Genomic DNA, 23,762 nt, shown 5'->3' with positions numbered 1-23,762 from the left:
CCTTGAAAGATTTGCTCATTCTGAACATTTCCTAGGAATAGACTCATAAAATATGTGACATTTTGTGTCACATACACACACATAATACCTTTAGTTGTACTACATATGAGTCCTTCTTTTCTTTCTGTTTTTATTTGTGGGAGAGAAGCTTTTTTTTCCGTCCCGTTATATATTCATTTATTTATTTATATAGCTGAATTCATAGATTTGTATTTAATTCCTTATACTCATTTATAATTGCTAGTTATTTTAATTCTGAAATTGTCCCATATTTGAACTGGTTTCTATGTCCTTTTGGGATGTCTCCATTGCTCTTTGAAGACTTCTTTTATGTCTGAAACAAGATACTCCCAGCTCATCTTGTGATTTCTCCGAAACAGTCCCAAAGTAGCCTTTACTTAAGTAACACTGGAACATTTTAGGAGATAACTGTATGTGAAAACTATGATATCTAGAAATATATAACATCTTTGAAAGATGTAATTTATGATTTCTTGTATTGCAATTTTTGTTTGCTTTTTTTAATTGGAAAATCAAATGCTAAATATAGATGAATAATTCACTTTCTTGTCCATCTCTTTTTTCAGTTCCTCCGGTCATCCGGGTGTATCCAGAGAGTCAGGCTAGAGAACCTGGGGTGACTGCAAGTCTTAGGTGCCATGCAGAGGGCATACCAAGCCCTCAGCTTGGCTGGCTGAAGAACGGAAATGATATCACACCAAAGCTGTCCAAACAACTCACGCTCCAAGGTGCCTTTTACTTGCATTTTTTTCCCATTTGTAAGGATCGTGTAGAAATTTTTTCCTAAAATTTGCATTTTACATTATTTGGAAAAAAAGAGAAAATGAGTCTTGGTGGCAACAGAATGTCATGAATATGAACAAAATATGGTTATATCTAAGAGATTAAAATACAGTCCTTTAATATTTTTAATGTTTTAAATAATAGTAATGTCATAATGATTGATTATGTCATTATTTTGGTGATAGGTAAAACATTAAATTATGTCTCTTCTAGACACTTGTTCTGTGAATTATTGAAGATATACTGAACATAATAATTGGATCTCTTCATAGAATTATGTTTCTAAACTTATGTTTTAAATGTTTAAATAATAAATTCAAATAAGTATCACAGAGAGTTTCAATAATACAGAGAATTTTAGGGAACATTTTCCATCATAGTTTGTAAGTGAAGAAAGAGAAATATTGAAAAGTTAATAAATATGTTTCACATTTACAGTAAATTAAAATTAAGTTATTGTACTCTAATACATAAAATAGTCTACATATTCTAATATTCTAAGGTGTAGATATAACTAATCAATTATTATATAGATTAACGTTGATAACACAAATATTTGGGCAATAACAAAACAATGCCAGACAATTTTTGTATGGCCAAACAATTTGAATAGTGCAAAAGCAGTTGCATATAATATGTTGATTATCTTAGCAGTAAAAAAAAAAAAAAAAAGCACAAATCTTATTTACATTGTTAGGAATAGCATACAAGTGATTTTATTGCAGTATCTGTTGCATGAGCATTATATTTTTTATTCTGTGCCTTTAAATTTCTTCAATTTATACTGCTATAAATGAATACATTTTCATTTTTTATTATCTCTATAAGCATAGATTTCTATTATTCCACTTTAATAAGTATGTTGAAACACGGTGCATTCTTAAATATAGCTTTGTAGAACTTATACTTGCTTATTTTTGTAAGTCAATAGTGACATGTTTGTGAAAGTATTCTTGAACTTCAAAAACTTGAATCCTAAAAATCACTATATTCATGTAAGTCGGCCTGACAAATTTACACACTTACATCTAATAATTACAACATGATGTCAATAATCTAAGAGAAGAAGATTGATCTGATTAACAGAAATTAACTGAAGAAAAGACTGAATAGCTTCTGATTTTTCATTTCTTGCCCATTTAATAGCAGTTAACCATATTATACAAACATATTAATTTTCTTACAGGAGTATACATGGAGACCAATTTGGGAAGTTGTTATACTTAAGACTCTACATTGAAAGAGTGTGGCCCTTTGCGAAATAGTTACCGGTAATTTTAAGTACAAGAGAGAATAGGTTAAGTTTTGAGGGAATGTGACAAAAAAATAAAAGGAGAGTAGAAAGGATAACCTCAGAGATAAATCTGAGCATATAGGAGTACAAAATTCAACGTGGCTTTGTATATGATTAAGTATTCCCAGATACTATAGTTATTTTAATTATCCATTCACTCATCAGATGCTTCATTAATATTTGTGTGTGAGGTCCAAGTTGAGGCACTAACTGGATAATTATGTCAAGGGATGGGATAATAGGTGAATGATAAATAAAATCCTGAAAATGCACAAATATTTTATTAACAGGCAAAGAAGATAAAAGGAGACTAGAAATCAGCAAAGAAACAGGAGACCAGGTGATACTACAGAGGAAAATAAAAGAAAGTTAAAAATGGGGAAAGAGTTCAACAATGTCAGATATGTAGCAAAGTCAAGGAAGATCATTGAAATGTGTTCATAGGTGAGGTGAACAGCTTGTCCTTGAGACATTTAGAAAAAAAATAAAAGTATTAGTAGCACTCAGTTTTCAGTGGGTTTAGAAATGAAAAAGACAAAAAGAATAAAAATCTGTATGCAGATTTTGAAAGGAAGAGAAATAGAAGATTGTAGCTGCTGGTTGGGAGGATTGGGTCTAATGAAGACATTTCTTTCTTTTTGGACAATTTATCAGTCTGAGGGAAGTGTCAGTGGAGAAAAGCAGAGGGATGAAAGATGCAGAAAGAGTCATAAAAAGCAACAAGAAAGTGGGGGATATTAGGACATTTGGGGGTTACTTTTTGATCACTTCTATTTACCTCATGATTTAAAGAACAAGGTCACTTAATTAGAGAGGAAATTAGTATTGCATTTACAACAAACAAAGAGTAAAGATGTGAAATAAAAGTGGAGTAGGATATGAAAGGCACTAAGTGTAAAGGTCAGGTGAAATGAATACTAGGTAGCATTGAATATACTGCAAATTGAAAACTGTGAATTTGAAAATTGGTAAACTTGCTGATGGGGTAGTCTCATAATTTACTCAAAGAACTAGGTGCAGGGACATGAGGTGCAGAGACAGGTTAGTATATTCTAGTTCTGGAGGTTAGTAAGGCAGGATGATAAATGAACAGAGAATTGGTAGCCTCGCAATAGAGTGGAAAACATTTAAGAATGCTAGATTATGTAGGGAAAGAGAGAAAGATAATGGGGCATTGAGGAGACAATTTGAAGAAGTAATAAATTAATTTGAGGTTTCAGAAAATCTAGGGAAATTTTGGTTGTTAAGTGTGTGGGTCTTGAAGGAAAAGATATGATCTTTAGATGGGGCCATATTTCATGTAAAACAAGAGGTTGATGCAGGTTTAAATACATTGTTCTCTCTCTTTTTGAGGGATTTGTAAACTAAGTCCCACAGACCATATATAGATAACTGTTTTTGCAAATACAGGTATTTTTTTTTTTTTTTGCTTGCTTTTTGTTTTTGTTTATAGAGCACAGCCACTCTCATTTTTTAGAAAATATTGTGCATGGCTGCTTTAATGCTGCTAGCACAGAGGTGAGTAGTTGCCACAGAGCCTGTATGGCCCCCAAACCTAAAATATTTACTATTTTGCCCTTTGTAGCAAAAATAAATAAATAAAAATAACAAGACCCTGCCACCCCCAGTTTTGTAGTAGTGATTCTCAACAAAGAATGGGAGCCTGGGGGTGTGCAGGAAAGACTGGTAGTTGAGAAAGAGGTTCAAGGAATTCAAATGATTATCCTTCCCCAAACATCCACTGCCTCTCCGTATCTTACATCTCGAGAGCCACTGACTCCTAGGGATGCACTCAAACTCTTTCCTTATTGGTTTTCTACCATTCTTTTCCCTAACTTCAGCCACATCAATTATTTTGTCTTCTACCTGCCACAAAAAGAAAAGAGAAAAGAAATAAAAAAGAAAAGAACCTTAAACGTGACCACAACACTGAGCTCTAGGGTCAGACAGAACAAGAGTCTGATCCTTACTCTTAGAGTTGAGTGACTTGCATGAGTTCATTCCTATGAATCTCAGATCCATATATAACAAATGATATATTATTTGGGATAATTAAGAAATAATATATGTGAAAGTACCTAGCATATTGTCAATATGTAGTAAAGGATTAATTATACCCTGATTTCCTCATTGGGAATTGCAACTTATTATTCAAGGATTAGCTTAAAATATTATCTCACCAAGATTTAAAATTTGGATTAATCACTCCTTTAATACTTTGGTCCTATATTGACTATATCAATTTCCGTATTATAATATAGTTTATTTTAGGTATGTTTCTGGCAAAAGATTGAAACTCTTGTATACAAATCATTTGCTGTTATCTTTCTGTCCTTCTTATCTAATAACTCCAGATATGTCATAAAAATTCAATAGTAAGCTTGATGAATGGCAATAGTATACTTGCCTGATGTAGTGCATTTAATTTCTCTATGAAAATGTCTTTTCATATGTATTTTTCTGCAAACGAACCATACTGCTATTATTTAGATTTCTATAAAAGCTTAGGAAAAAGTGGATTCTGAATATTATAAATAAACATATAATAAAATTATAGTTATCAGTATGAAATACATCATATGCAATGTAGGAAAAAGGAAAGAGTATAACCTAAAAGGTGGGTGCATTTGATATAGAGTATTGGGCTGTCAATAATAGAATGACAGCACAGTTTATGAAGCACTAGAATGCTTCTGGAATAATTTGGCATGCTGCTAAGTTATGAAAGTAGGAAGGAAAACAGTTTCATTAGGACAAGCTAAGAAAACTGTTTGACTGTGTAACTGGAAAGCACTGTACCAAAACTGAAATTGTGGTTTACAAGTTGCATTTCCCTTCTGTTTTCAGCAAACGGCAGTGAGGTTCACATAAGCAATGTGCGCTATGAAGATACGGGAGCGTACACTTGCATCGCAAAGAATGAAGCAGGAGTGGATGAAGACATCTCTTCTCTTTTTGTGGAAGATTCTGCTAGAAAGACCCGTATGTATTAAACACATACACACACACACACACACACACACACTGTGCTCAATTGTATAGGTTTTTAGAGCACACATACTCTTTTACAGCCTTTTTGTTTTTTCAAAAAGCAAAGACACCAGAAAACTCTGAAATACACAAAGCATTAAAATAATTTTCATATGTAAGAAGAATAGGAATATTGAAATACTAAAAGTAGATTTAAAGATTAAACAATGGTTGTAATATTTTTATTACAGCAATATAATGATTTTATTTCTTTTGCAAGTGTATCTAAGATGTTTCAGGTCCTGCCTTCCCATTTAATCATGCCAAAATTTAAATCCATTGCAATATCCCTTTCCCAAATAATATTTGGGGAACTCAAGGCCCCTAAACACATTCAAGGTGTATCTAGTAAGTTGAATAAAATAATATTTTTCTTTTTCCATCAGTTACATTGGAGTCTCTGGTCCAACAGCAGGCCTTCTCTGCAGCAGGCACTATAGTTACTGCTACCACAAGACACTCACTGTCCCTGGCACCAACACTATGTTAGCTGTTCTTGGTTTAGTGCTAAAAATCCTTGGCCAACATGATGCATACAATCTTACTGTCTCCTGAAGTTATAAGAAAAATGAGAAAAATATACTTTTTTTTTTTTTTACCTTGGCAAAGGGATACGAATGGGGTGGGGATATGAATGGGGGGGGGATGCTAAAGGTAGATTATTTTTTATTACAGCTGAATTGCTTAAAACTCAAAGTACTATTGTAGCATTTATCAAGTGAACTCTCTCTAGGCAAACATACACATTTTCTCCCTCTGGTCCACACATGCCACGGTATGATTATTTGGGGATAGGGTCTGGATGTACTTGGAACAACGATTCCTCCTGCTCTCTTCTCTTCAGTATGATTTGTTATGCTCCTATTAATCTGAGTTTTGCAAAGGTCTGATATTTTAGGGCCCTTGAGTTTGGCAGGTCCATTTCTCTGAATCTGGTTTTTGAATAAGGTTAAAGCATTGTCCCTGGTGTCTTATTCCCTTTTAAATCAGAGAGTCTATGTAGATACGAGTGAATCCAATGAAGAAAGAGGACTTGACCCAGGTCCCAGCTACCAATATATCTTCACCTAGATTTTTTTCTGGCTGGCACACCCACCATTACAGGCAAATATTTAAAAAGAAACTTAAGTAGAAAAAAAGAAAAGAAATCTGGATTTAATGACCTGGATAAGATCCACCATCATTTCTTTACTCTTCCTTTTATGTATTTCTACCAAATACCAAATTGTGATTTATGTTCTGTTTAAAATTAATTTTAGGTGACCAGTATTGAAAACTAGGTGGTTTTTTTTTTCTGTCCTATATGATGATGTTTATGAAACAGATTTTCATTTCAACTCTGTATTCTGACTTTCTTTTAATGTTTGTCTTGTATTTTTCAATATATTTTCCTAGTTACAACAGTAAAATGACATAGTTTCTTTAATTAATGAATCATACAACCTTTCAGGAACATTGTAGAGGAAGATTTAATATAATTTTATTCATAGATTTAGTCATGTATGAATGTGTTTGTTTAATTATAAACTGTTTCTAAAATAACTTTATTCTACTTTTCCTGTTAATTCTTGCAGGTGAAAATAATACATTGTAAATAGTTTTTTGAGCTTGTATATTAGCAGCACACTAAATCAGAAGTAATATTTTTCTGAGATATACCAGTGCAGACCTTACTACATCTATATTTATGGACCTTTCAAACTATCTTACGCAACAGAAACAATACAAGTGAAAGATCTGGAGGTTGGAGGGTCCCCCCCGCCTAGTCTGGTTGCAACATATTTATAGGTGTTAATTGTGTATTTAAATTATGCTGCCTGTTCAAGGATCAGAAGTGGAAAATAACAAATTTCAGTGTAATCTAAAAGTCTCAAGCATTACTAATTCATCTTTATAGTCTACTCTTTTATAGGCATGTCAATACAGTTTCTTTGTAATAACAAACTTTACCTCTGATTTAAATAAATGCCCTTAATTTTTGCTAATTTTGTGTTCTACATATTTGCTAAACTGGTAATTAAGAACATATCATATATATGCTGTTCATATAAAAGTGCCCAATTTAAATAAGTAATGCACATTATTAAAATCAGGACAATACTAAATAATTAAACTAATTGAGTAGAATATTAGTAGTTACAGAAGAATATAAACCTAAAATGCAGTAATGTCTACGTGGTAGAAAGTTTCCCTTGGGTTGTTTCTTAGTACTGAGTAAATTGTCAGGATTCTGTATATAAAAAATTAGGTGGAGATCATATTAGGGAAAACTACAGCCTTTTTTATCCCCTCTTTTAAGGATTGCTCTGAGTTCTCTTCTAATAATTTCACAGACAGAGACCAATATTAATTATACATGGCACATTTTTATTTTGACAAATAGACATTTTTTAAGAAAGTCAAAAGACCCAGCTCATAGACTTATCAGTAATGACTTTACTGTTTTTATTTGCACATCTTAAAAAACTATTGACTTGTCCAAATTCACCAAAAATAATTTCAGAGGTCTTTTGACTTTTAGTAATAATAGGATACTATATATTTAAAAAAGCAGATTGGTATAATAGAATAGTATACATTTTGCAATAAGACATGGGTTGGAATCACATGACAGTTCTATGATTTGAGGATTATTACATAACCTCTCTGAGCATTAATTTCCTTATCTGCTGTAATATGAAATAAATACTAACACATTAAGAGATATATGTTCAGATATTATATATAAAACAGTTATCATAGTGCCAGACACAAAGTATCTCTTCCTCTGACTCAAGCTTATTTCCTGAAATAATTTCTTATTCCTTCCTAGAAGCATTCATAAAAATATTTTTTTAGAAAAACCTGGAAAACTCAGTAATTGCTAGAAATCAGAGAGTTTTCAAATTTAATGATACATACAGTATAGATATAGACATAATAGATATGGGTGTGTATAGATGTGTATAGACATCTATATTATGTATTCAAATATGAAATATCATTTTTCTTCACATTTAAAAAGTAGTTACTTCAGCTGATTATAATATATATATATTTTTTTCTTTAATGTAGATATTCAGATATTTTAAAATAAAGGTCAAAATCTTTTGTGAATGTACTTTTGTCACAGAGTCAAAGCAAAAGCTACACATTAGTTCCCCTTTACAGTGTCAATTTATATTCCTATTACAATCTGAAAATTCTTCCATAATGCATTTTTCTTTTATTTTTTGAAGGATTGAGAGAAGGGATGTGTTGAATACCACATAGACGGCAATAAAAAATGGGGAAAGATTTACAATTTTAGGGGTAAATGACACAACACAGACTCACTTTGTTTAACTACAGCTTCGGAGTAATCATCCAGCTATTTTCTACATAATAGAGCATTCCTAGCAGTATAATCACATTTTTTTTTTCTTACACTACATTTCCCAGCAATATGATGCTGTTGAGAGACCAATTTATGCAAACCATTATATGGCTAAGGAGTTTTGTGTTCCACTTCTACCCAATCTGAATGGAAAAACTTTGAGTTACATTGCCCAACTTTGTCAACAAACCTCACTGGAAGTTTTCTCATGTGAAAAATGAACTACAAAAATGTGCTTCAAAATAATATACTCTACAGTTACATTACCGATAGGTTTTGATAACTAAGATTTAATGGAGTCATATACAAGGAGGATTTAAATGCAAAGAACACTAGAAATGGGCCATAAGGAATTGTGTGGTGCTTACAGCAGAGTAGGAGAAAACGATGTAAAATATGTGAAGGGGGTGTAGATAGAGGTAATAAGTTATTTATTTGGAAACATCTTGTACATAGCATAAGCACTTGAGACATTCCCATTTTCAAGTTGATTCAGTTTCCAGAAGATAAAGATTCATCCTCAAGGTTAAGGTAGATGAAAAGCACTATGAACACAGGCTGCTGTAGAAAGCTTTCAAGCTACTGGCTGCACTAAGCACTAAGCACTAAACACAGATTGTATCACATCTTGGTAGGATTTTAGTAAGAAATACGATTAATCCAGCTTCTCAAAAACATCAGAAGATAATGTCTACGTATATTACAATAGTATATTATGGTCTAAAATTGTAATAAATATGTTATAATTATATATATATTCTTTTTATCATCGTCACAGCAGTGTTATAGTTGGAAATATTAGGCTATTGCACCAATCCTTTCTTCAGAATTAATTTCAATAAATAAATAGTGGTTGACTATTGTTAGTAAAAACATTTCGACTCCTCAGTTGGTTATAACGAACTATAATTAATTTTAAGATTCTTTAAAAGAATAGTTTAAATAGGTTAAGCTCTACATCAAGATTACTTGAATAAATAAATTATATAGATATATCATACTCACAAAAATTACTATGAAAATGTAATAAGTACAATTCACAATACAAAGATTTAGAACTATAGTAAAAAGCAACCACTTGTACCCAAATATTTCAAGATATATGCAGCCTACAAAGTATTTGCCTATGTTAGAAGTTGAGAAAACGTTCCTAAAGTATGTTAAAACATGGTCTTTTAAAATATAAAAGTTTGAATGTGACATCGGTAACATTGGAAATGGAACAGATTGTGGCAATGTAGGTAAATAAATTAATATACAATAATTTATTCAGTTGATAACTAATTTATTCAGTTGACAATTATTCTACCTATCTCATATTTTTTTATACTCAACATGTGAGATAGGTAGAATAATTAGGAATAAGGAATAAATAAAGAAAATCTATAGCTAAAGTAAGGTGCAGATAGCACAGCCAGGATGGAATTTTAATCCTGATGGCTATAAGCTAAGTGTTAGACTCAAATAGAACCAAATAAAAACAAATATTTTAGGAAAAATGGAATATGTCAATAAATAAAAATGTCTTGTATATTTACTTTTTAATCTCACTGCAATATGTATTGTGGAAATTCATTACGCCATGCTGCTAGAACTCAATTAATATGAGCATTCAATGTGAGGTTGAATTATCTTCTTTTATCCAACTTTTTAAGATTATTTGGCATAATGGAATTTCCCAAAAGATAGGGTTACTTGGTTTATCAGTCTATTTAAACTTTTAGGAAGAAAACCAGTGCATTCACAGAATAATATTTTTCATAATAAATAATCATATTAAAATAATCAAGGACTAAAATTATGCCATAGGTTCATAATGCCTATTAATTTGTAATCATTAAATTGGAGTAAAACTGAGAGTGGAAAGACCCTATTATCATAACAGATAAAAGATTATGTACTGTCAACTTTCCATGCTTTTGTGACTCCATGAGCATCCTTTTTTTCATGCCTATATATACATAAGTATGACTGAAATAATGTTGATCAGAAAGACAAGGTTGGCTACAGAGCCTAATCTGAAAACGTTTTGTGTACTAATACTTAAAAGAACTGGATGTTCTGCTCATCAATTTGCTTTTAGAACATTATTAGTTTACTCCAGACTACTTGATTACCCTCTTATATTTCTAACACATGCTTGCTTTATTTTGCTTTTTCAGATTAACTATTGTAGAAATTAACTCAATTAGAGACATTCATAGAAATTAAATTATAGTGGACCAAATGCTGTAAAATACTTGGCAGTGTCTAGCACATATGAGGGCTCAATAAATATTTCTTCTAACTGCCATTATTGTAATTATTCTGGGTCAATAATTATCAGCTTTAAAATTTTCTTAAATATATCAAACAATGGGTAAAATTATTTAAAAGGGTAAAAATGATAGCACCATATTTTAGATATAGAATTATTCAAAAAGCGTAGCAAATCGAATATTTTATATTTATATTTAAGATTAAAATGTTTTAAGATTCATATATATTTAGGAAATGCTTACACTTAGCAGGTATGAAAATTGACTATTTGACTCTTTACTCTTGTATCTTGGGTATTCTATTACTCTTCAGAGAAGCTAAATTTCACTTTTGAATCTCATATTCACATAAAACATTCCATCCTCAAGTTTGACAAAATGTTTCCAGAACATAAGATTTAAAATTTTACTCAAATCTGATCATTTCCCTTTGCTGTTTGGGAGGGAAAGTGTTTTTATATCCTTTTCTCAAAGTCAGACCTGACCACATTGTATTTTCAAGAGTGTGCAGTAATTAAAGGTTACACGTGTGTGGAGTCACTGTGGTATCAGAAGGCTTCAGCTGAAAAGGCTCTCACATTTCAGTGCCAGTGTTCATTCTTACCATAGCCACGGCTGGCTACACCGTTGTTACTCGGCCTAGTTTCTTTGCTCTCCCTGTCACCTCTCTGCTGAGCACCTTTGACCCCATTCTACTTTTTTCTGTGCCAGTAACTGTAGATGCTAGAGTCTCACAGCTGTCTGTTGTTTGTTCTGCACTTTTCTCAGTGTTAGCAAAGAAAGGAAAAAGAATAGCTAACAGTGTTCTCTCCTCTTAATATAAAAATTGTATGGGGGTGGGGAGGGAAAAGAAAGGGGGAGCAGGAAGGTAGGACTAGAGGGGAACAGACCAGTTTATTCCTTTTGTCATTTTCCAGCATTTGTTTCTCCATTGTAGCTATTTGAAGTGGGGATTCAACTCCTAGTAGTAGCAATAATGTTTCAAATAAAGAAGACTAGTGAAAATAATATGGGCAGTAACTCCACATTTGTAACTGGCACCTTTTTTTTATTTATCCAATGTTAGATACTGATGGCACTCTCCATGCTTTAATTTTCCTTTCTAACCTGATGAGGAAGAATTGTGGTTTTTGAACTCATTTACAGACACTTAAAAGCATTTATGACAGTCTCAATAGAGAAAGCTTAAGGCTTCTGTAAGATTAGAGATTAAAAATCAGGTAGAGTTTAAGCAAAGGATTTAATGTAGCAATGTAAAAAGCATAGTAGACATGGGGAGTGGGCGTGAAGCAAGACGTGAATGACTTGAGACATTTTTCTAGTTTCTCTATAAAACTGTCCTTAAATATATTATTGAACTGACTCTTAATTTGTAATATTAAAAACATCATGCATTTCACATAATTTATCTAAGTGATTTTTTTTTAAAGGCAAGTAAATTCTAAAAACGAAGCATATCCATCAAGAATTTTAGAAAAGATACTATTAAGGGGTAGCACTGTGAAGAGTTACTATGAAAATATCTAGAGCTTATTCCTTCTCCACTAATGTAATCAAAGCAAAGAGACTAATCCTTATTGAGTAAGTACTACTTTCAAAATTAAGTCAGAAAGAAGGAAAATATATCCGAGGAAAAAAGAGCAAGAGAGACCTCAGGCAAAAGTTGAATTGGCCAGTGCAAAATAATCCCATTTAACAGAATGACTCAATAAACAAATTGGACACGCATTCTACAGTTAACTCATCTTCTTGGGACCATCAACATACCTTCTAATTCAAGATTAAAAGTTCCGTCATTATTAAAATGAAATTCATTATGAAAGAGATTTTTTTTGTAATTCCCCAGTAAATACTTTTACATCAAAATTCTTACTGCATAGCACAGATATCTGGGTTCTCTACCACAGATTTGTACAAGAGTTAAAATATATTTAAAGTACTTTGGGGAAGATAACTTCAGTTCTAGGGTTAGTCATACCTTTTATCCAACTATGTATGATTTTCTTAGTATAGGATGTGGATTTAACAGATTGAGAATGTTGTGTTTTACATTGTTGCAACAGAGTTCCAAGTCCAGTGCTTATTAAGTCTAAATAAAAAGCAAAAGCATATGGAATTCTCTTTAATCAATACAATGCGAATTCCTGAAGCAATCACAGGAGAACACATATTTGAATTTTCTGCCAAACTTGACTTTGGCCTGCTAAGGCATGCAATATTTGAGGATGTCTGAAGGGATTTTAAGTATCCCTTCCTCAACACCGTGTACATGCAAAAGTTACATTATTTCTCATAAAAAAATAAGATATGTAGGTCATATTATTGTTGAAAGCTGTTTCATATTTGAGTCACAACATAAGGTTTTTATCTTTGAAGAGCTGTTTTTTGTATGTTTAGCAAAAATATGTATCTTTTAAAAAATTATATATATGCATGTGTGCATATATGCACGTGTGTGTGTACGTGTGTGTGCCAGGCACTGGTCTAAGGACTTTAAAAGTTTTGACTAATTCAATGCTCATAAAGTCCTCATGTTATCTTATTTATCCGTTCATGCAATAATTTTTCTTTAGAAATCTGTACTAAAAAGAAGTTAACCTGTGTTACCTTATAAGCAGCTTATTTTATAGACATTATGTCATTTTCCATGTGAACATTTTTTCCGACAACGCAATATCCAATATTTTTTTTTTTTTCTTTTCAGAAGCTAAGTTTATGTCCTGCTTCAATGATTCTCCTGTTTAGGTGTCTGATGTCTTATAATGCCCTATAAAATTTTAAAGATAAACCAATTTAACTGAATTATAATCTATGTGTTTATCTAGAATGCCTAAACATCAGGATATTTAATGCTTTGAGTTTTTAAATTATAACTTGTAATTTTCCTCACAAAATGTCTAATAATCTTTATTTTTCTTAATGACAAATAATGTTTTAAAGTAGTCCATTTTCTTCAAAAGATTGGATATTCTTTTATTTTATAATATATTTAACTATAATAGTATTTATGTTTACATTACTTGTATAATATAAATATATTAAATATATACTTAAATACATATTAAATAATGAGCTCATATAATGTGAAGAGTAACACAAAATTATTAAAAAGAATGTCCTTTTATAAAAAGTATATGATGCATTGTGACAGTTTTAAAGAAAGCTTGCTTTAAAGTTTTAAAGCTTTACCATCTTTAATTTCTTCTTTGAACATAGGCTAATTAATATCCAAGTAGTCTTCTGTTTTTCTAGTAATTTTGTTCACTTGAATGATAATGAAATTTCTCAGATAGCCCTAATGACAGTTAACACATACTTTAATACATCTTTTGGATATATCTCTATTTATTTAATTTTATGTATATGATTGTCTTGCATTCTACTGAGGATACATATGATTACATAGCCAACATCTATTGAGCAACTGATTATGTACCAGATACTTAAAATGTTTTATAATCATTTTATTTTTAATTCTCTAATTATCTCTGTGGTACATTTTTTTAGATGAGAAAGTTGAACCAAAAGAGGAAGTAACTTTGTTTAGCATCTATTTACAATGATAGTGTATATGAGACATTAGATGGCAACATTTCTCTCTTATTTGCAGCTAATTACCCACAAATATTTAGTACTGTTACTGTTTATCATTATCCTGTAACGATTATTTGTGTGGAGAACTATCAAAATCCAGTCACTTCCTTACAGTGTTGGGCTTAGCATTTCTATACTAAGGAGAAGCTTAGATGTTGGCAATCTGGTTAGGAGGATATTAGCTAGAAAAGTTTTCTTGAAGTTGTGTTTTCTTAGTGGCAGTCACACTAAGACAGTGTGGTGTCCAATATTAACTAATGATCATCATTGTCTGTTATGCACAGTCTTGTTGCAACAGGGAAGGTCTCAATCACACATACAGTAGGGTGGAGGTGCAGGTGAATGACTTCTGAAGCCAGGTCATTAAGGGTGTTATGAACTCTGTCTGGCTTTTCTGGGTTACTCACTCATTCCAGGGGAAGTCCTCTTCCAGAATGTGAGGACACTTAGGCAGCCCTGGGGAGATGCTCCTGAGTAAAGAAATGAAGTCTCCTTCTAACAGCCAGCACCAAATGGCAGCCATGTAAGCGAGCCACTTTGGAAGTGGATCTGCTAGCCCAAGTCAAGCTTTCAGATGAATGAAGCCTCGTGATATACACAAGCCAAAACTCTCCCAGCCAAGCCACTCCCACAAAGACCATACATGTTTATTGTTGTTTTAAGCCACTAAGTTTGAGATCATTTGTTACACATCATGATATAACCACTGCATGTTGTATGCTTACTTGGTTGGGCATTGAAGGGAAAGATGAATGCAGTTTTTATTTCTGTCTGTGGTGGCTTCAATCTTTTGACACAGCAACAGTTCTTATTTTTTCTTAATGTCAATAAGGCTCATCTGATTGCCAGAAGTAGACTTATTCTATGTGGTTAAATAATAGGTGTTTTAAAACTGATATGAACTTTAAACTGATAATGTGAACCAGTCAGGGAGGTACCCACTTTCAGAACCCAGAGACCTACATTACAGTCGGACAACTTCTGACTCCCTTGCCTTTCTCATGGGTTGGACAGACTCTTCCTCCGTTTCATGTCTTCTTGAGTCTTGCTCAGCATTGTCATAAGTTATCATAGCCCTGACCATACGTCATGGTGCTTTTTGCTATGCATTCTACACTTCCTGTTTTGCCTGCTCTCCATTTTCTAGAGTAATTTCTTGATTCCAATTATGCTAAAAAAGGAATTTAATTACCTCATCTCATCACTTTAAAGAAATTAAGACCATAGTTTCCTGGCTAATGTCTGTATTGTATGCCCTAACGTAAGCTGGGCACTATCGCCCAATCAGCTAATGTTAGACACTAATTTGGGGGGGAGTCATCTTCAATCAGTGTTAAAAGAGTGACGAGTTCATTTAAAAGTGGCTCGAATTTGACATATGGCAGGCAATGTACTTGACATACCTAATGTCATTTGTAGCCTAAAAATAGTACGTTTAAATGTTTCATTTCATTCTCCATATGCACATTCAGAGAAATTTCAACTACCGTAATGCTAACCATACATTTTTTTCAGATACATTAAATTGTTAGCTACATTTTCTTTCAGGGTTGCCTTTTTTCATTAGCCTGCTGAAGTTGTAATTTTTTAAATCCCAAACGGAAGCAATCAATGAGACATCTAGTTTAAAAGTTATCCTTACATACATGCACTTTATCAAAAAATGTTTTGCAGGGGTGAAAACCTTAAACTTTCAGATAAGAAGAAGAACAAGCAAAAAAAAAAAAAAAGTATTTAGCTGAAAATCCAGGCAGCTTACACAGGAGTAGCCAAGGGAAATAGCTGTTCAGTAATATAGCAAGCTGTTATGTAGTTAACCATCCTATTGCTGTTGTATATATTATATTCAGTTCTCTAAATGCACTTCCTCATAGAGATAGAATATTTAATGAGATTCATCACTTTTAATATAATTGTAAGCTCCTAATGTATACAATAAGGCGATTTATTAAAAGACATTAATAAAGGATTCAGTTACTACTGTCAGGCATCTGTTCCATTGAACCACATTTTCATTATAAGGTGTAATGAAAGAATTTTACATTTCACTTATGTAGTGACTAAGTATTGAATTACGGGGCCTAGAATTTTGAGGTTTTTATTGTCTAATTATGAAGAAAAATATCAGAACAGATCATTTTTATGTTATATAAAGGTATAAGTGTTTCATAGTAAATTTGTGAAAATTTCAGAAGAAATGTGTGAAGAAAAAAGTTTTTTAATTCAAATTCTTGGTTTTAGACAAGCTGACTGTACATTAAAAAAAAAAAAAAAATCTAATCTGAATCTTAAAGGATGGTTAGGGAAAGAACAGGTGGATAATTCTGGTAAGGGTTTTACTTTCAGATTTAACCTTTGAGCAAAGATGGAGACATTTAAAAATAATTCATTTTTTTAAAAAAAATTGCAATGTAGTTGATTGTACATATCTGTGGAGTACAACAATGACTATTAATACCTGTGTGCCATATGTGATTCTCAAATCAGGATAATTTGTATATTCAGCATTATACAATGTAATCAATTTTTGTGGCCCTTTACCAGTTTCTCCCTTACATCCATCCCCATCCCCCTTTCCCACCTCTGGTAACATCACTTCTGTTCTCTTCTTTTGAAAGGTCAAAGTATTATTGTGATTGCCATATCTTTCCTTCTCTTTTTTATTAGTTTTTTTTGTTGTTATTGTTTGTTTGTTTGTTTGTTTTTTAGCTCCCACTTATATGTGAGGACATGCTGTATTTCTCTCTCTGCCTGGCTTATTTCACTTAACATATTTGGACTGTGAGTTTAAGATGACACAAGTTATACTATGGAAGCCAATATATGTGTGCTATGCTAAGGACTGAGGATATAGACACAATTGCACATGAGTACATGTGAGCATACTATAAAAGGTTCATAGAAAAATAGAATCAAAAGATAATACACCCAGACAGGAGCACCATCCCCAACAGCCCAACCCGCTGAGGTGAGCCCAGCAGACCGGCATGGCACTAGGGGCTCATTCTACGACCACAGATTCTGCAACAGAACCTAAGGTGGTTTAACATATCCACCACCATACCTACTGTTAAGTAAAGACAATGCACCACTACAGTAGCAGCCAGGGCCACTCCACAGCCAAACTCAGCTTAATACAAGGAGCAAACTCTCTACCAAATGACCAAAGGTCAAAGAAAAAAAATACTAGAACTACAAATAAACAAGAAGAAATGACACCACCAAAAGAGTACTGTAATGCTCCAATGTCAGACTCCATGGAACAGGGAATCCTTGAAATATCTGAAAAAGAATTCTGTGCAATGATCTTAGGAAAAGTTGAAGAAATAAAGGAAGACTCAATTAGGGAACACAATGAAACAAGAAAAAAATATCCCACATATGAAGGAGGAAATCTACAAAGAGATAAATACCTTAAAAAAAAGAGTGTACCAGAACTTCTTGAAATGAAAGATTCACTCCATGAAATTAAAAAACACAATGGAGAGCTTGAGAAACAGAGTAGAGCAAGTAGAAGAAAGAATCTCAGAACTTGAAGATGGTCTTTTTGAAATAACCCAGGCAGACAAAAAAAAAAAAAAAAGGAAAAAAAGATTTAAAAATAATGAGGAAAATCTAAGAGAGATTAGCAGACAACCTCAAGCACTCTAACATACAAATTGTGGGTATTCGAGGAGGGGAGGAGAAAGGAAAATGTATTGAAAATCTATTCCAGGAAATAGTAACAGAAAACTGCCCAGGTGTAGGGCAAGATACAGACCTTCAGATCCAGGAAGGTCAAAGGTCCCCAAACAGATTCAGTCACAAAAGATCCTCCCCAAGATGCCTATAGCTAAATTTGCAAAACTCAAAGACAAAGAGAGAATTCTAAAAGCAGCAAGAGAAAAGCCTCAGGTCACTTAGAGACGAACCATCATCAGACTATTTTTTCAGATACTAATTTCAGCAGACTTCTCAGCTGAAACCCTACGGGCCAGAAGAAAATGGAATGATATATTGAAAATACAAAAAGAAAAAAATTGCCAGTCAAGAATTCTTTACCTAGCAAGGCACTCCATCAGAAATGACGGAGAAATAGTTTATTTCCCAGACAAACAAAAGTTGTGGGAGTTCACCACCACATGACTAGCCCTGTGAGAAATTCTCAAGGGAGTCATTCATCTGGAATCTGAATAATGGTGACTGCTATCACAAATACACAAGAAAGAGCAAAACCCACCATTAAACAAAAATGCCAGCAAGAAAAAGAAAGAAGCTAAATCATCCCACCTTAAATTTCAACTAACATTAAAGAAGAAAAATAAAAGGAGAAATAATGATTAAAAGATATTTAAACCATCTAAACAATAAGCAATTAAATGACAGAAATTAAGGAACACTTGTCAATAACTACTCTAAATGTGAATGGACTAAACTCACCACTCAAATGACACAGACTGACTGTTCAGATTAAAAAGCTAGACCCAAGGGTATGCTATCTTCAAGATACCCATCTCACCTGTAGAGAGACACACAGACTAAAAGTGAAGGGATGGAAAAAAGATATACCATGCAAATGGAAACCAAAAACAAGCAGGAGTAGCTATTCTTATACCAGATTAATTAGGCTTTAAACCAAAAAACATAAAAAGAGACAAAGAAGGCCACTATATAATGATAAAAGGATCTATCCAGCTAGAAGACATAACAACCATAAATACATATGCACACAATACTGGAGCACCCACATATGTAAAGCAAACACTCTTAGACCTAAAGAAAGAAATAGGCCCTAACACATTAATAATGGATGAACTAAACACCCTCCTCTCCATATGGGACAGATCTTCTAGGCAAGAAATCAACAGAGAGACACAGGATTTAATCTACACCTTAGATCAACTGGACCTGGCAGATATACACAGAACATTTCACCCAACAACTAAAGAATATACTTTCTTCTTATCAGCTCATGGAACATTTTCCAGGATAGACCATATATTAGGTCACAAAGTTAGTCTCCACAAATTTTTTAAAAATTGAAATCATTCCAAGTATCTTTTCAGACCACAATGGACTAAATTTGGAAATTAATAATAAGCAAAACTCTGAAAAGTATACAAATACCTGGAAACCATATAATAGGCTCCTGAACAACCTATGAGTCCAAGAAGAAATTAAACAGGAAGTCAAAAAATTTCTACAAACTAATGAAAATAAAGATACATCATACCAAGACCTGTGGGATACTGCAAAAGCAGGACTAAGAGGCAAATTTATTGCAATAAATGCTTACATCAAAAGAATGTAAAAACTTCAAATAAATGATCAAAGAACAATCCAAACCTAAAGGTAGTAGACAGAAAGTAGTTCTGTTCTTGAAACAGAACTAAATGAAATAGAGACCCCCAAAATGATAAAAAAGAACAACAAAACAAAAATCTCATTTTTCAAGAAGATAAATAAAATAGACAAACCACTTGCTAGGTTAACAAAAAAAGAAGAGAGAAGACCCACATAACAAAAATCAGAAATAAAAAGGGAGACATAAAAACTGATACCACAGAAATATAAAGAATCATTAGAGATTATTATAAACAACTATATGACAACAAATATGAAAATTTGGAAATATGGATGTTTCTAAATACATACAAACTACCAAGACTGAACCAAGAAGAGCTAGAAAACCTGAACAGACCAATAACAAGCAAGGGGTTTGAACTGGTAATTAACAATCTTCCAACAAGAAAAGTCTGGGTCTGGATGTCTTTACAGCTGTATTCTATCAAACTTTTAAATAGTAATTAATACCAATTCTCCTCAAACTATTCCAAACAATTGAAACTGAAGCTATTCTCCCAAACTCATTCAATGAGGCCAACATAATTCTGATACCAAAACAAGATAAAGACACACACAAAAAAGAAAATTACAGGCCAGTATCCTTGATGAACATATATGCAAAAATCCTCAACAAAATATTAGCAGTCAGAATACTGCAACACATTAAAAAAATTATACACTATGATCAAGTGGGATTATCCTAGGGATGCAAGGATGGTTCAACATATGAAAGTCAATAAATGTCATACATCACATCAACAAACTCAAGGACAAAGACCATATGATTATCTCAATAGATGCTTAAAAAGCATTTGATAAAATTCAACATTCCTTCAGGATAAAGACTCTACTAATTAGGTACAGAAGGAAAGTATCTCAACACAATAAAAGCCACTTATGACAAGCCCACCACCAGTATCAGTCTGAATGGGGAAAAACTGAAGGCCTTTCCCTTAATAACAGGAATAAGACAAGGATGTCCACTCTCACCCCTTCTATTCAACATAGTACTGGAGATACTAGCCAGAGCAATCAGGCAAGAGAAAGAAATAAAGAGCATCCAGGTTGGAAAAGACAAAGTCAGACTTTCTCTATTTGCAGATGACTTGATACTATATATAGAAAAACCTAAAGACTCCATCAAAAAACTCCTAAAACTGGTTAGTAACTTCAGTAACATAACAGGACACAAAATAAAGGCCCCCAAATCAATTGCATTTATATACTCAAATAATTAATAAACAGGAAGATAACTAAAGAAATTAAGCCCATTTTCAATTGTCACACACACAAAATAAAATACCTAGGGATCAATTTAACCAAGGAGGTGAAAGACCTCTACAATGAGAACTACAAATCACTTCTGAAAGAAATTGAAGAAGACAAAAAGAAGGAAAGATTTCCATGCTCTTGGATTGGAAGAATTAACATTGTGAAAATGTCTATACTATCCAAAGCAATCTACAGATTCAATGCAATCCTCATCAAAATACCAATGACATTCTTCACAGAAATGGAAAAAACAATCTTACCTTTCATATGGAAAAACAAAAGACCCCGAACAGCCAAAGCAATCCTGAGCAAAAAAAATAAATAAATAAAGCTGGAGGCATAGCACTACTTGACTTCAAATTATACTACAAATCTATTGTAACCAAAACAGCATGGTGCTGGCATAAATATAGACATTCAGACCAGTGGAGTAGAATTGAGAACCCAGAAATCACTCCTCAGGCTTAGAGCCATCTGATATTGGACAATGGGAACAAAAATCTACATTGGGGAAAAGATTGCCTATTGACCAAGTGATGCTGGGAAAAGTGTATATCCATAGGCAGAAGAATGAAACTAGATATGCATCTCTCATCATACCCTAAAATCAACTTAAAATGGATTAAAGACTTAACTATAAGACCTGACACTGTGAAATTACTAAGGGAAAATATAGGTGAAACACTTCAGCAACTAGGTCTGGGCACAGACTTTATGAGCATGAGCCCAAAAGCACAAGCAACAAGAGAAAAAAGAAACAAATGGGGCTATATCAAACTAAACGATTCTGCACAGCAAAGGAAACAATCAACAGAGTGAAATGACAACCTACAGAGCGGGAGAAAGTTTTTGCTAACTATGCATCTGACAAGGGATTGATATCCACAATATACAAGGACCTCAGCAATTATACATTAAAAAACCAAATAATCCAATTAAAAAATGGGCAAAGGAGCCAAATAAACATTTCTCAAAGGAAGCCATACAAATGGCCAACAGGTACGTGGAAAAAATGCTGAACATCACTAGTCATAAGGGAAATGCAAATTAGAACCACATTGAGATATCACCTCACCCCAGTTAGACTGGCTATAATCAAAACGACAGTGAATAACAAATGCTGGTGAGGGTGTAGAGAGAGGGTAACAATCCTACACTCTTGGTGGGACTGTAAATTAGTACAACCACTATGGAAAACAGTATCAGGGTTTCTCAAACAACTACAGATAGACTTTCCAGATGATCCTGCAATCCCACTTCTGGGAATATACCCAGAGGAATGGAAATCATCATGTTGAAGAGATACCTGCACTCCCATGTTCAGTGCAACTCTGTTTACAATAGCCAAGATATGGAACTGACCTAAATGTCCACCAATGGATGATTGGATAAGGAAACTGTGGTATATATGCACCATGGAATACTGCTGTGCCATAAAAAAGAATGAAATACTCCCATTTGTGACAACATGGATGAGCCTGGAGAAACTTACATTGAGTGAAATAAGCAAAGCATAGAGGGATAAATACTGCATGTCCTCACTCATGTGTGAGAGCTGAGAGAGAAAGAAGGAAGGAACGAAAGACCAGTGGTGTGTTGGACTTGCAGAGAGAGAGAGAGAGCATATCTACGGATACAAAGTGAAGTAGGGGGGAAAGGGTAAGGGGGAGGGCGATTGGGGATAATTGGGAGGGTGACAAGGGGTGTGATCTCAATTTGTGGTAATGGACGTGCTGCCAGTATGGATCTGGCCATCACATCTAGGGCATGAGGGGGACAATCAGGTTTGTATCTCATTAATAGTCATAACCAGTGAAAAGAAAAAAATAATAACAAAGTATTTGAATCCATACTATGATTACTTTTACTCAGTTTTCTTCTTTATGTTGAGTTTGAAAATTTGTATTTTCTTGAATTTTTTATGATATCCAGATTATCAAATTTATTAGCAAAACAGTACATACGTTTAAAGGCATCATAGCTACCATTGTTCCTTCCTCCCTACCTCTCTCCCTCTCACTCTCCCTTCCTTCCTTTTCCTCCTCCTTTTTCTCTCAATCTCTTTGGGGCCCCCTTTGGGTCCACATGCTGAACTTCCTTTCTTTGTTGTATTTTATATAAATTGTGATTATATTTAATTTTTTGAAATCATTCATTCATTGGTGATTTTTGTGGGTTTGAACACTTGTTGATTTGCACATTTACTCCATTGTTGTCTGAATATGCCTATACTATTCCTGTTTATTGGAACATATCGACTGAATAGAGAGAGATTTTTATTTTATAGTTTACTTTGTGGCCACTCTTGAAAATCTCCAATAAAATTTGACAAGAAAACACTTTTTGTTTGTATAGCAAAACATTCATTGTAAATATAGTAATTCAATCTTCATAATTGTATTGTTAAAACTTATCTTTTTTTTTCTTTGTTTTTTAAGTATCGAAAGTAATGTGTTAGAAAAAAAGAAAAAAAACCAGATTTGATTGTAGATTTATCCACTTCTTATCCAGTCCTAACAATTTTTGCCTCGTACTTTAATGCTATGCTTTTAGCTTATATAATTTTAAGTTCAATTTGTAGTGCCTTGAATATTACCTTCTCTGATATTAGTATTACAAACCTTTTATTTTGGGGGGGTACTTATTCATAAATGATTTCCCATCCTAAAAATATAACTCTCTGTAGTCCTAATGTCCTTAGTCCTCTAAAATAGCAGTGCTTTGATATACTACTAGGATTTTGTGCACGCTTTTTCCTATATATGGAAATCTAATCCCTCCAATCTTCACTTAGTCCACTGTTAATCATCTTTCGGACTTCATCTTAAAC

General features: G+C 33.0%; 1 protein-coding gene across 3 annotated transcripts in view; it reads left to right on the top strand.

Moving 5' to 3' along the window:
- The window catches only part of FSTL5 (follistatin like 5), a 733,912-nt gene that overhangs the window by 578,330 nt on the left and 131,820 nt on the right, over positions 1-23,762 (top strand). For all 3 annotated transcript variants that reach the window (XM_063108449.1, XM_063108448.1, XM_063108446.1), the window contains exons 8-9: positions 588-749; positions 4,946-5,080. In XM_063108449.1, the coding sequence (XP_062964519.1) occupies positions 588-749; positions 4,946-5,080 (297 nt within the window). The remainder of the gene's footprint in view (positions 1-587; positions 750-4,945; positions 5,081-23,762) is intronic.

This window comes from Cynocephalus volans, chromosome 9 (assembly GCF_027409185.1).
Source record: "Cynocephalus volans isolate mCynVol1 chromosome 9, mCynVol1.pri, whole genome shotgun sequence".
NCBI lineage: Eukaryota > Metazoa > Chordata > Mammalia > Dermoptera > Cynocephalidae > Cynocephalus > Cynocephalus volans.
This window is presented reverse-complemented; position numbering and strand designations above follow the sequence as displayed.